At 48.4% G+C, this 12571-nt stretch overlaps 1 protein-coding gene across 5 annotated transcripts in view; it reads right to left on the minus strand.

The window, feature by feature from the left end:
* The window catches only part of SF3B3 (splicing factor 3b subunit 3), a 342606-nt gene that overhangs the window by 265144 nt on the left and 64891 nt on the right, over positions 1 to 12571 (minus strand). For all 5 annotated transcript variants that reach the window (XM_069217510.1, XM_069217514.1, XM_069217511.1 and 2 more), the window contains 2 exons: positions 11482 to 11654; positions 9948 to 10089 (listed from right to left, as the gene is read on the minus strand). In XM_069217510.1, the coding sequence (XP_069073611.1) occupies positions 9948 to 10089; positions 11482 to 11654 (315 nt within the window). The remainder of the gene's footprint in view (positions 1 to 9947; positions 10090 to 11481; positions 11655 to 12571) is intronic.

Genomic DNA, 12571 nt, shown 5'->3' on the forward strand with positions numbered 1-12571 from the left:
CACAAGTCCACACAGAAATTTCACCCTCAGCAGCGCGGGGGCGGCCGGGTGCAGTGTAGAAACAAGCGTCGGGTTTTCAATGTTAGTCTATGAGAGATCTCGGGATCTCTTCAGCGCTGCAGGCAGGCAAGGGGGGGATTCCTCGGGGAAACCTCCACTTGGGCAAGGGAGAGGGACTCCTGGGGGTCACTTCTCCAGTGAAAGTCCGGTCCTTCAGGTCCTGGGGGCTGCGGGTGCAGGGTCTCTCCCAGGCGTCGGGACTTTAGGTTCAAAGAGTCGCGGTCAGGGGAAGCCTCGGGATTCCCTCTGCAGGCGGCGCTGTGGGGGCTCAGGGGGGACAGGTTTTGGTACTCACAGTATCAGAGTAGTCCTGGGGTCCCTCCTGAGGTGTGGGATCGCCACCAGCCGAGTCGGGGTCGCCGGGTGCAGTGTTGCAAGTCTCACGCTTCTTGCGGGGAGCTTGCAGGGTTCTTTAAAGCTGCTGGAAACAAAGTTGCAGCTTTTCTTGGAGCAGGTCCGCTGTCCTCGGGAGTTTCTTGTCTTTTCGAAGCAGGGGCAGTCCTCAGAGGATGTCGAGGTCGCTGGTCCCTTTGGAAGGCGTCGCTGGAGCAGGATCTTTGGAAGGCAGGAGACAGGCCGGTGAGTTTCTGGAGCCAAGGCAGTTGTCGTCTTCTGGTCTTCCGCTGCAGGGGTTTTCAGCTAGGCAGTCCTTCTTCTTGTAGTTGCAGAAATCTGATTTTCTAGGGTTCAGGGTAGCCCTTAAATACTAAATTTAAGGGCGTGTTTAGGTCTGGGGGGTTAGTAGCCAATGGCCACTAGCCCTGAGGGTGGGTACACCCTCTTTGTGCCTCCTCCCAAGGGGAGGGGGTCACATCCCTAATCCTATTGGGGGAATCCTCCATCTGCAAGATGGAGGATTTCTAAAAGTTAGAGTCACCTCAGCTCAGGACACCTTAGGGGCTGTCCTGACTGGCCAGTGACTCCTCCTTGTTATTCTCATTATTTTCTCCGGCCTTGCCGCCAAAAAGTGGGGCCTGGCCGGAGGGGGCGGGCAACTCCACTAGCTGGAGTGTCCTGCTGGGTTGGCACAAAGGAGGTGAGCCTTTGAGGCTCACCGCCAGGTGTGACAATTCCTGCCTGGGAGAGGTGTTAGCATCTCCACCCAGTGCAGGCTTTGTTACTGGCCTCAGAGTGACAAAGGCACTCTCCCCATGGGGCCAGCAACATGTCTCGGTTTGTGGCAGGCTGCTAAAACTAGTCAGCCTACACAGATAGTCGGTTAAGTTTCAGGGGGCACCTCTAAGGTGCCCTCTGTGGTGTATTTTACAATAAAATGTACACTGGCATCAGTGTGCATTTATTGTGCTGAGAAGTTTGATACCAAACTTCCCAGTTTTCAGTGTAGCCATTATGGTGCTGTGGAGTTCGTGTTTGACAGACTCCCAGACCATATACTCTTATGGCTACCCTGCACTTACAATGTCTAAGGTTTTGTTTAGACACTGTAGGGGTACCATGCTCATGCACTGGTACCCTCACCTATGGTATAGTGCACCCTGCCTTAGGGCTGTAAGGCCTGCTAGAGGGGTGTCTTACCTATACTGCATAGGCAGTGAGAGGCTGGCATGGCACCCTGAGGGGAGTGCCATGTCGACTTACTCGTTTTGTCCTCACTAGCACACACAAGCTGGTAAGCAGTGTGTCTGTGCTGAGTGAGAGGTCTCCAGGGTGGCATAAGACATGCTGCAGCCCTTAGAGACCTTCCTTGGCATCAGGGCCCTTGGTACTAGAAGTACCAGTTACAAGGGACTTATCTGGATGCCAGGGTCTGCCAATTGTGGATACAAAAGTACAGGTTAGGGAAAGAACACTGGTGCTGGGGCCTGGTTAGCAGGCCTCAGCACACTTTCAATTGTAAACATAGCATCAGCAAAGGCAAAAAGTCAGGGGGCAACCATGCCAAGGAGGCATTTCCTTACACAACCCCCCCCCAAACGAAAGAGGATGAGACTAACCTTTCCCAAGAGAGTCTTCATTTTCTAAGTGGAAGAACCTGGAAAGGCCATCTGCATTGGCATGGGCAGTCCCAGGTCTGTGTTCCACTATAAAGTCCATTCCCTGTAGGGAGATGGACCACCTCAACAGTTTAGGATTTTCACCTTTCATTTGCATTAGCCATTTGAGAGGTCTGTGGTCAGTTTGAACTAGGAAGTGAGTCCCAAAGAGGTATGGTCTCAGCTTCTTCAGGGACCAAACCACAGCAAAGGCCTCCCTCTCAATGGCACTCCAACGCTGCTCCCTGGGGAGTAACCTCCTGCTAATGAAAGCAACAGGCTGGTCAAGGCCATCATCATTTGTTTGGGACAAAACTGCCCCTATCCCATGTTCAGAGGCATCAGTCTGCACAATGAACTGCTTAGAATAATCTGGAGCTTTGAGAACTGGTGCTGAGCACATTGCCTGTTTCAGGGTGTCAAAGGCCTGTTGGCAGTCCACAGTCCAGTTCACTTTCTTGGGCATTTTCTTGGAGGTGAGCTCAGTGAGGGCTGTCACAATGGATCCATATCCCTTCACAAACCTCCTGTAGTACCCAGTCAAGCCAAGGAATGCCCTGACTTGAGTCTGGGTTTTTGGAGCTACCCAGTCCAGAATGGTCTGGATCTTGGGTTGGAGTGGCTGAACTTGGCCTCCACCTACAAGGTGGCCCAAGTAAACCACAGTTCCCTGCCCTATCTGGCATTTGGATGCCTTGATACAGAGGCCTGCAGATTGCAGAGCCTTCAAAACCTTCTTCAGGTGGACCAGGTGATCCTGCCAGGTGGAGCTAAAGACAGCAATATCATCAAGATAAGCTGTGCTAAAGGACTCCAAGCCAGCAAGGACTTGATTCACCAACCTTTGGAAGGTGGCAGGGGCATTCTTTAAACCAAAGGGCATAACAGTAAACTGATAATGCCCATCAGGTGTGGAGAATGCTGTCTTTTCTTTTGCTCCAGGTGCCATTTTTATTTGCCAGTACCCTGCTGTCAAGTCAAAGGTACTTAGAAATTTGGCAGCACCTAATTTATCAATGAGCTCATCAGCTCTTGGAATTGGATGAGCATCTGTCTTGGTGACAGAATTGAGCCCTCTGTAGTCCACACAAAACCTCATCTCTTTCTTTCCATCTGTGGTGTGAGGTTTGGGGACTAAGACCACTGGGCTAGCCCAGGGGCTGTCAGAGCGCTCAATGACTCCCAATTCCAGCATCTTGTGGACTTCCACCTTGATGCTTGCCTTAACATGGTCAGACTGTCTAAAGATTTTGTTCTTGACAGGCATGCTGTCTCCTGTGTCCACATCATGGGTACACAGGTGTGTCTGACCAGGGGTTAAGGAGAAGAGTTCAGGAAACTGTTGTAGGACTCTCCTACAATCAGCTTGCTGTTGGCCAGAGAGGGTGTCTGAGTAGATCACTCCATCTACTGTGCCATCTCTTGGGTCTGATGACAGAAGATCAGGGAGAGGTTCACTCTCTGCCTCCTGATCCTCATCTGTTACCATCAACAGATTCACATCAGCCCTGTCATGGAAGAGCTTAAGGCGGTTCACATGGATCACCCTCTTGGGGCTCCTGCTTGTGCCCAGGTCCACCAGGTAGGTGACCTGACTCTTCCTCTCTAGTACTGGGTAAGGGCCACTCCATTTGTCCTGGAGTGCCCTGGGAGCCACAGGCTCCAGAACCCAGACTTTCTGCCCTGGTTGGAACTCAGCCAGTGCAGCCTTTTGGTCATACCAAAACTTCTGGAGTTGTTGGCTGGCCTCAAGGTTTTTGGTTGCCTTTTCCATGTACTCTGCCATTCTAGAGCGAAGGCCAAGTACATAGTCCACTATGTCCTGTTTAGGCTCATGGAGAGGTCTCTCCCAGCCTTCTTTAACAAGGGCAAGTGGTCCCCTTACAGGATGACCAAACAGAAGTTCAAAGGGTGAGAACCCTACTCCCTTCTGTGGTACCTCCCTGTAAGCGAAAAGCAGACATGGCAGGAGGACATCCCATCTCCTTTTGAGTTTTTCTGGGAGCCCCATGATCATGCCTTTTAATGTCTTGTTGAATCTCTCAACTAAGCCATTAGTTTGTGGATGGTAAGGTGTAGTGAATTTATAAGTCACTCCACACTCATTCCACATGTGCTTTAGGTATGCTGACATGAAGTTGGTACCTCTGTCAGACACCACCTCCTTAGGGAAACCCACTCTGGTAAAGATACCAATGAGGGCCTTGGCTACTGCAGGGGCAGTAGTCGACCTAAGGGGAATAGCTTCAGGATACCTGGTAGCATGATCCACTACTACCAGGATATACATATTTCCTGAGGCTGTGGGAGGTTCCAGTGGACCAACTATGTCCACACCCACTCTTTCAAAGGGCACCCCCACCACTGGAAGTGGAATGAGGGGGGCCTTTGGATGCCCACCTGTCTTACCACTGGCTTGACAGGTGGGGCAGGAGAGGCAAAACTCCTTAACCATGTTGGACATATTGGGCCAGTAGAAGTGGTTGACTAACCTCTCCCACGTCTTGGTTTGTCCCAAATGTCCAGCAAGGGGGATGTCATGGGCCAATGTTAGGATGAACTCTCTGAACAGCTGAGGCACTACCACTCTCCTAGTGGCACCAGGTTTGGGGTCTCTGGCCTCAGTGTACAGGAGCCCATCTTCCCAATAGACCCTATGTGTTCCATTTTTCTTGCCTTTGGACTCTTCAGCAGCTTGCTGCCTAAGGCCTTCAAGAGAGGGACAGGTTTCTTGTCCCTTACACAGCTCTTCCCTTGAGGGTCCCCCTGGGCCTAAGAGCTCAACCTGATAAGGTTCAAGCTCCAAAGGCTCAGTTCCCTCAGAGGGCAGAACTTCTTCCTGAGAAGAGAGGTTCCCTTTCTTTTGCTGTGTTGCAGTTGGTTTCCCAACTGACTTTCCTGTTCTCTTGGTAGGCTGGGCCATTTTTCCAGACTCCAGCTCTACTTTTTCACCCTGTGCCTTGCACTGTGCTCTTGTTTTCACACACACCAGTTCAGGGATACCCAGCATTGCTGCATGGGTTTTTAGCTCTACCTCAGCCCATGCTGAGGACTCCAGGTCATTTCCAAGCAGACAGTCCATTGGGATATTTGAGGAGACCACCACCTGTTTCAGGCCATTGACCCCTCCCCATTCTAAAGTAACCATTGCCATGGGATGTACTTTTCTCTGATTGTCAGCGTTGGTGACTGTGTAAGTTTTTCCAGTCAGGTATTGGCCAGGGGAAACCAGTTTCTCTGTCACCATGGTGACACTGGCACCTGTATCCCTCAGGCCCTCTATTCTAGTCCCATTAATTAAGAGTTGCTGTCTGTATTTTTGCATGTTAGGCGGCCAGACAGCTAGTGTGGCTAAATCCACCCCACCCTCAGAAACTAGAGTAGCTTCAGTGTGGACCCTGATTTGCTCTGGGCACACTGTTGATCCCACTTGGAGACTAGCCATACCAGTGTTACCTGGATGGGAGTTTGGAGTGGAACCTTTCTTGGGACAGGCCTTGTCTCCAGTTTGGTGTCCATGCTGTTTACAGCTATGACACCAGGCCTTTTTGGGATCAAAGTTTTTACCCTTGTACCCATTGTTTTGTGAAGAGGCTCTGGGCCCACCCTCCTGTGCAGGTTTTTGGGGGCCTGTAGAAGACTCTTGACTATTTTTAGTTTTGGTTGTCGCATCACCCTTCCCCTGGGGAGTCTTTGTGACCCCTTTCTTTTGGTCACCCCCTGTTGAAGTCTTGGACACCCTTGTCTTGACCCAATGGTCCGCCTTCTTTCCCAATTCTTGGGGAGAAATTGGTCCTAGGTCTACCAGATGCTGATGCAGTTTATCATTGAAACAATTACTTAACAGGTGTTCTTTCACAAATAAATTGTACAGCCCATCATAATTACTTACACCACTGCCTTGAATCCAACCATCTAGTGTTTTCACTGAGTAGTCTACAAAGTCAACCCAGGTCTGGCTCGAGGATTTTTGAGCCCCCCTGAATCTAATCCTATACTCCTCAGTGGAGAATCCAAAGCCCTCAATCAGGGTACCCTTCATGAGGTCATAAGATTCTGCATCTTGTCCAGAGAGTGTGAGGAGTCTATCCCTACACTTTCCTGTGAACATTTCCCAAAGGAGAGCACCCCAGTGAGATCTGTTCACTTTTCTGGTTACACAAGCCCTCTCAAAAGCTGTGAACCATTTGGTGATGTCATCACCATCTTCATATTTAGTTACAATCCCTTTAGGGATTTTCAACATGTCAGGAGAATCTCTGACCCTATTTATATTGCTGCCACCATTGATGGGTCCTAGGCCCATCTCTTGTCTTTCCCTCTCTATGGCTAGGATCTGTCTTTCCAAAGCCAATCTTTTGGCCATCCTGGCTAACTGGATGTCCTCTTCACTGGGGCTATCCTCAGTGATTTCAGAGGTGTTGGTCTCTCCTGTGAGGGAACCAGCATCTCTGACTATTATTTTTGGAGTCAGGGTTTGAGGGACCCTGTTCTCCCTAGATAGGACTGGTAGGGGGGAATTGTCCTCCAAGTCACTATCCTCTTCCTCTGAGTTGCCACCCTCAGAGGGGTTGGCCTTTTCAAACTCTGCCAAAAGCTCCTGGAGCTGTATTTTGGTAGGTTTGGGGCCCATTGTTATTTTCTTTATTTTACAGAGTGACCTTAGCTCCCTCATCTTAAGATGGAGGTAAGGTGTGGTGTCGAGTTCCACCACAGTCACATCTGTGCTAGACATTTTGCTTCTAAAAGTTGGAATACTTTTTAAGAATCTACAACTGGTTCTAGAATCTAATTCAAACTTTTACAAACTTTTAAACTCTAAAAGAAATGCTAAACAGGGACTTAACACACAAGGCCCTAGGCCCTAGCAGGACTTTTAAGAATTTAGAAAACTTTTCAAATTGCAAAAATCAATTTCTAATGACAATTTTGGAATTTGTCGTGTGATCAGGTATTGGCTGAGTAGTCCAGCAAATGCAAAGTCTTGTACCCCACCGCTGATCCACCAATGTAGGAAGTTGGCTCTGTATGTGCTATTTCAAAGTAAGGAATAGCATGCACAGAGTCCAAGGGTTCCCCTTAGAGGTAAAATAGTGGTAAAAATAGATAATACTAATGCTCTATTTTGTGGTAGTGTGGTCGAGCAGTAGGCTTATCCAAGGAGTAGTGTTAAGCATTTGTTGTACATACACAAGACAATAAATGAGGTACACACACTCAGAGACAAATCCAGCCAATAGGTTTTTATATAGAAAAATATCTTTTCTTAGTTTATTTTAAGAACCACAGGTTCAAATTCTACATGTAATATCTCATTCGAAAGGTATTGCAGGTAAGTACTTTAGGAACTTCAAATCATCAAAATTGCATGTATACTTTTCAAGTTATTGACAAATAGCTGTTTTAAAAGTGGACACTTAGTGCAATTTTCACAGTTCCTGGGGGAGGTAAGTTTTTGTTAGTTTTACCAGGTAAGTAGGACACTTACAGGGTTCAGTTCTGGGTCCAAGGTAGCCCACCGTTGGGGGTTCAGAGCAACCCCAAAGTCACCACACCAGCAGCTCAGGGCCGGTCAGGTGCAGAGTTCAAAGTGGTGCCCAAAACACATAGGCTAGAATGGAGAGAAGGGGGTGCCCCGGTTCCGGTCTGCTTGCAGGTAAGTACCCGCGTCTTCGGAGGGCAGACCAGGGGGGTTTTGTAGGGCACCGGGGGGGACACAAGTCCACACAGAAATTTCACCCTCAGCAGCGCGGGGGCGGCCGGGTGCAGTGTAGAAACAAGCGTCGGGTTTTCAATGTTAGTCTATGAGAGATCTCGGGATCTCTTCAGCGCTGCAGGCAGGCAAGGGGGGGATTCCTCGGGGAAACCTCCACTTGGGCAAGGGAGAGGGACTCCTGGGGGTCACTTCTCCAGTGAAAGTCCGGTCCTTCAGGTCCTGGGGGCTGCGGGTGCAGGGTCTCTCCCAGGCGTCGGGACTTTAGGTTCAAAGAGTCGCGGTCAGGGGAAGCCTCGGGATTCCCTCTGCAGGCGGCGCTGTGGGGGCTCAGGGGGGACAGGTTTTGGTACTCACAGTATCAGAGTAGTCCTGGGGTCCCTCCTGAGGTGTGGGATCGCCACCAGCCGAGTCGGGGTCGCCGGGTGCAGTGTTGCAAGTCTCACGCTTCTTGCGGGGAGCTTGCAGGGTTCTTTAAAGCTGCTGGAAACAAAGTTGCAGCTTTTCTTGGAGCAGGTCCGCTGTCCTCGGGAGTTTCTTGTCTTTTCGAAGCAGGGGCAGTCCTCAGAGGATGTCGAGGTCGCTGGTCCCTTTGGAAGGCGTCGCTGGAGCAGGATCTTTGGAAGGCAGGAGACAGGCCGGTGAGTTTCTGGAGCCAAGGCAGTTGGTTGTCTTCTGGTCTTCCGCTGCAGGGGTTTTCAGCTAGGCAGTCCTTCTTCTTGTAGTTGCAGGAATCTGATTTTCTAGGGTTCAGGGTAGCCCTTAAATACTAAATTTAAGGGCGTGTTTAGGTCTGGGGGGTTAGTAGCCAATGGCCACTAGCCCTGAGGGTGGGTACACCCTCTTTGTGCCTCCTCCCAAGGGGAGGGGGTCACATCCCTAATCCTATTGGGGGAATCCTCCATCTGCAAGATGGAGGATTTCTAAAAGTTAGAGTCACCTCAGCTCAGGACACCTTAGGGGCTGTCCTGACTGGCCAGTGACTCCTCCTTGTTATTCTCATTATTTTCTCCGGCCTTGCCGCCAAAAAGTGGGGCCTGGCCGGAGGGGGCGGGCAACTCCACTAGCTGGAGTGTCCTGCTGGGTTGGCACAAAGGAGGTGAGCCTTTGAGGCTCACCGCCAGGTGTGACAATTCCTGCCTGGGAGAGGTGTTAGCATCTCCACCCAGTGCAGGCTTTGTTACTGGCCTCAGAGTGACAAAGGCACTCTCCCCATGGGGCCAGCAACATGTCTCGGTTTGTGGCAGGCTGCTAAAACTAGTCAGCCTACACAGATAGTCGGTTAAGTTTCAGGGGGCACCTCTAAGGTGCCCTCTGTGGTGTATTTTACAATAAAATGTACACTGGCATCAGTGTGCATTTATTGTGCTGAGAAGTTTGATACCAAACTTCCCAGTTTTCAGTGTAGCCATTATGGTGCTGTGGAGTTCGTGTTTGACAGACTCCCAGACCATATACTCTTATGGCTACCCTGCACTTACAATGTCTAAGGTTTTGTTTAGACACTGTAGGGGTACCATGCTCATGCACTGGTACCCTCACCTATGGTATAGTGCACCCTGCCTTAGGGCTGTAAGGCCTGCTAGAGGGGTGTCTTACCTATACTGCATAGGCAGTGAGAGGCTGGCATGGCACCCTGAGGGGAGTGCCATGTCGACTTACTCGTTTTGTCCTCACTAGCACACACAAGCTGGTAAGCAGTGTGTCTGTGCTGAGTGAGAGGTCTCCAGGGTGGCATAAGACATGCTGCAGCCCTTAGAGACCTTCCTTGGCATCAGGGCCCTTGGTACTAGAAGTACCAGTTACAAGGGACTTATCTGGATGCCAGGGTCTGCCAATTGTGGATACAAAAGTACAGGTTAGGGAAAGAACACTGGTGCTGGGGCCTGGTTAGCAGGCCTCAGCACACTTTCAATTGTAAACATAGCATCAGCAAAGGCAAAAAGTCAGGGGGCAACCATGCCAAGGAGGCATTTCCTTACAATATATAACTGAATCAGTAGCATATTTAAATCATCCACAGAAATTGAGCGGAAAGCATTCCAGGAATCATTGCTCAGTAACAGATGCTTTAAGGACACATGAGCAACTGCAATATGTTAATTTTTATTACAATTATTGGAGGGGGGATAAACTTATATAGGATAGAAACAGTGGCAGAAAACAATTTTTGTAATTACCTGTCACTAAAAAGTTGCCGTGCTCTTCCAGGGGTTCACTGTACTTCCGCACCACATGGTTCAATCCCAGGTCCAACTCGTAGAAAGTAAGAGTTTGCTGGGTGTTTGCTGCTGCCTCACCAGTTGGATCGTTATCTGCCTCCTGAAAAACAGTTGAGAAATGTTCCATTAGGACCCCAACAATCTTCCACAGAGCCAGAAAGCTCAGGAACACTTCACCAGAAACGTCAATATGGTAGAGATTAAATGCCCAAAAATAATATTCAGGCTCATAATCAGCGCTCAAGTAGGATTTAAAAAAGGAAGTAGGTTAGGTCCAAATTTAGAGTGTTGGATGAGTGAAAACAAGGCAAGTAAAGACTGGCATCTTTGTTGCTTTGCAAATATTTTCCAGACCACATATTACCTGGAACTCCGATCTACTCAGCTTTTTCATTTAGGGAAACAATCTAGTTCCTTTTCCAAATAGGTAAAGCAGAGGACTGGGCTTCTCTAGATAAACACAGGAGTGATAAGAAAGGGTAAGAATTACGATGTAGCATGGGAAGAGGATGGTGGGGCTGTTCTTCAAGGAAATAGGGAATTGGGGCCTCATTCTCAATGTGCAAGGCAGTTGGTCCCTCGGCTGCACATTCAATATGCTAGACAACTACAGACCTTAGAGAAATACCCACATCTTAAACAAAAGCTCAGCCAACCCAGGGACACCGTTACCGCTAAAGAGCTCCTCCAAATTAGATCTTTGCACATGTTGGTGGTAATACTACTTCTCATCCATATAGTGGTTAACTGGATTACCACGATAACCCAAATGCTGCATCTAGAAATTAGATTGCTTATATGATAATGCCTATAAGGATGGCTCATGTCTGGAACAGTAGGAATTCTGCTGCCCCAAGCATTGTTTTTTCTCTAACTACAGGGTTGACAAACCACATTCACAAGTGTTCTGACGTTCCAGGCTCAGGCCTTCACCAAGCAGAGGTCACCTCCTCAGAGACGTACACTCTTTAATACTTAATTCCAGTGCCTCTCCAACCCAGTCAGGCAGGCTTAAAACATTTAACTCCTTTAATGGACTAACTGCATCCATTCATTGTGTTTACTAACATCTAGGGTTGCCCCAGGCACTCTCCAAGCCCATCCTGTTGCTATGGGATAAACAGCTGCTAGGCTCTCCTCCTACTCAACATCCCTACTACACATCCTTCTACAAGTCCAATAAGAGAGACTGAATACTCCCCCACCACCCCCAAACCTCAACAAGAACAGCGGCACAGTGTGGGAAAGGTCATAGAATCAAACTCGTAAAAAATAATGCAAGTGAAGACATAATTCTCTTTATGGTTTTATGTTGTGAGCACAGTTCTACCGTACTGGGTCATAAACAGAGCCATCCTTCAGTGGAGCCTGATAACATTCAGATGATTACCTTTGTTTCCAAATAATAGGTTCCCACCTGGGTCTGTCCTATGGAGAATCCTAACCTTACAGCTTTCAACAATCCTCTACACAATTATTAGCCCTCACTTACCTCATAGTCCATCTCCAGGCAGGCAAACATGGGGTTCTCAAAGCCCACATCAACTCCAACAACGTGGTAAACCAGGGTGTTGGCTTTGTGTGCTTCCAGTGGGGAGGAGATGGTCAGACGGGCAGCAGCATCTCTGTTGAGAATGTAGACCAGCTTCTGCTTTTCTATGGCACCTAAAAGAAATGCAACATATTTAAAAAATGAAAATGTCACTTACCCAGTGTACATCTGTTCGTGGCATCAGTCGCTGTAGATTCGCATGTTTTGCAATAGCTCGCCATCTGGTGTTGGGCCGGAGTGTTACAAGTTGTTTTTCTTCGAAGAAGTCTTTCGAGTCACGGGACCGAGTGACTCCTCGTTTTGTCTCCATTGCGCATGGGCGTCGACTCCATCTTCGATTGTTTTTCCCCGCAGAGGGTGAGGTAGGAGTTGAATTGTAGTAATAGTGCCCATGCAATGGAGTGACTAAGTATGTACCTATTTAAGGTTGAGATGATACATATACAAATAGTTGAAGGTAACTTCCAAAACTGCTACAGGCTCCCGGGGAGGCGGGTGGGCACATGCGAATCTACAGCGACTGATGCCACGAACAGATGTACACTGGGTGTAGGAAGTTGGCTCTGTATGTGCTATTTCAAAGTAAGGAATAGCATGCACAGAGTCCAAGGGTTCCCCTTAGAGGTAAAATAGTGGTAAAAATAGATAATACTAATGCTCTATTTTGTGGTAGTGTGGTCGAGCAGTAGGCTTATCCAAGGAGTAGTGTTAAGCATTTGTTGTACATACACATAGACAATAAATGAGGTACACACACTCAGAGACAAATCCAGCCAATAGGTTTTGTATAGAAAAATATCTTTTCTTAGTTTATTTTAAGAACCACAGGTTCAAATTCTACATGTAATATCTTATTCGAAAGGTATTGCAGGTAAGTACTTTAGGAACTTCAAATCATAAAAATTGCATGTATACTTTTCAAGTTATTCACAAATAGCTGTTTTAAAAGTGGACACTTAGTGCAATTTTCACAGTTCCTAGGGGAGGTAAGTATTTGTTAGTTTTACCAGGTAAGTAAGACACTTACAGG

This window comes from Pleurodeles waltl, chromosome 12, assembly GCF_031143425.1.
Source record: "Pleurodeles waltl isolate 20211129_DDA chromosome 12, aPleWal1.hap1.20221129, whole genome shotgun sequence".
Taxonomy (NCBI): Eukaryota; Metazoa; Chordata; class Amphibia; order Caudata; family Salamandridae; genus Pleurodeles; species Pleurodeles waltl.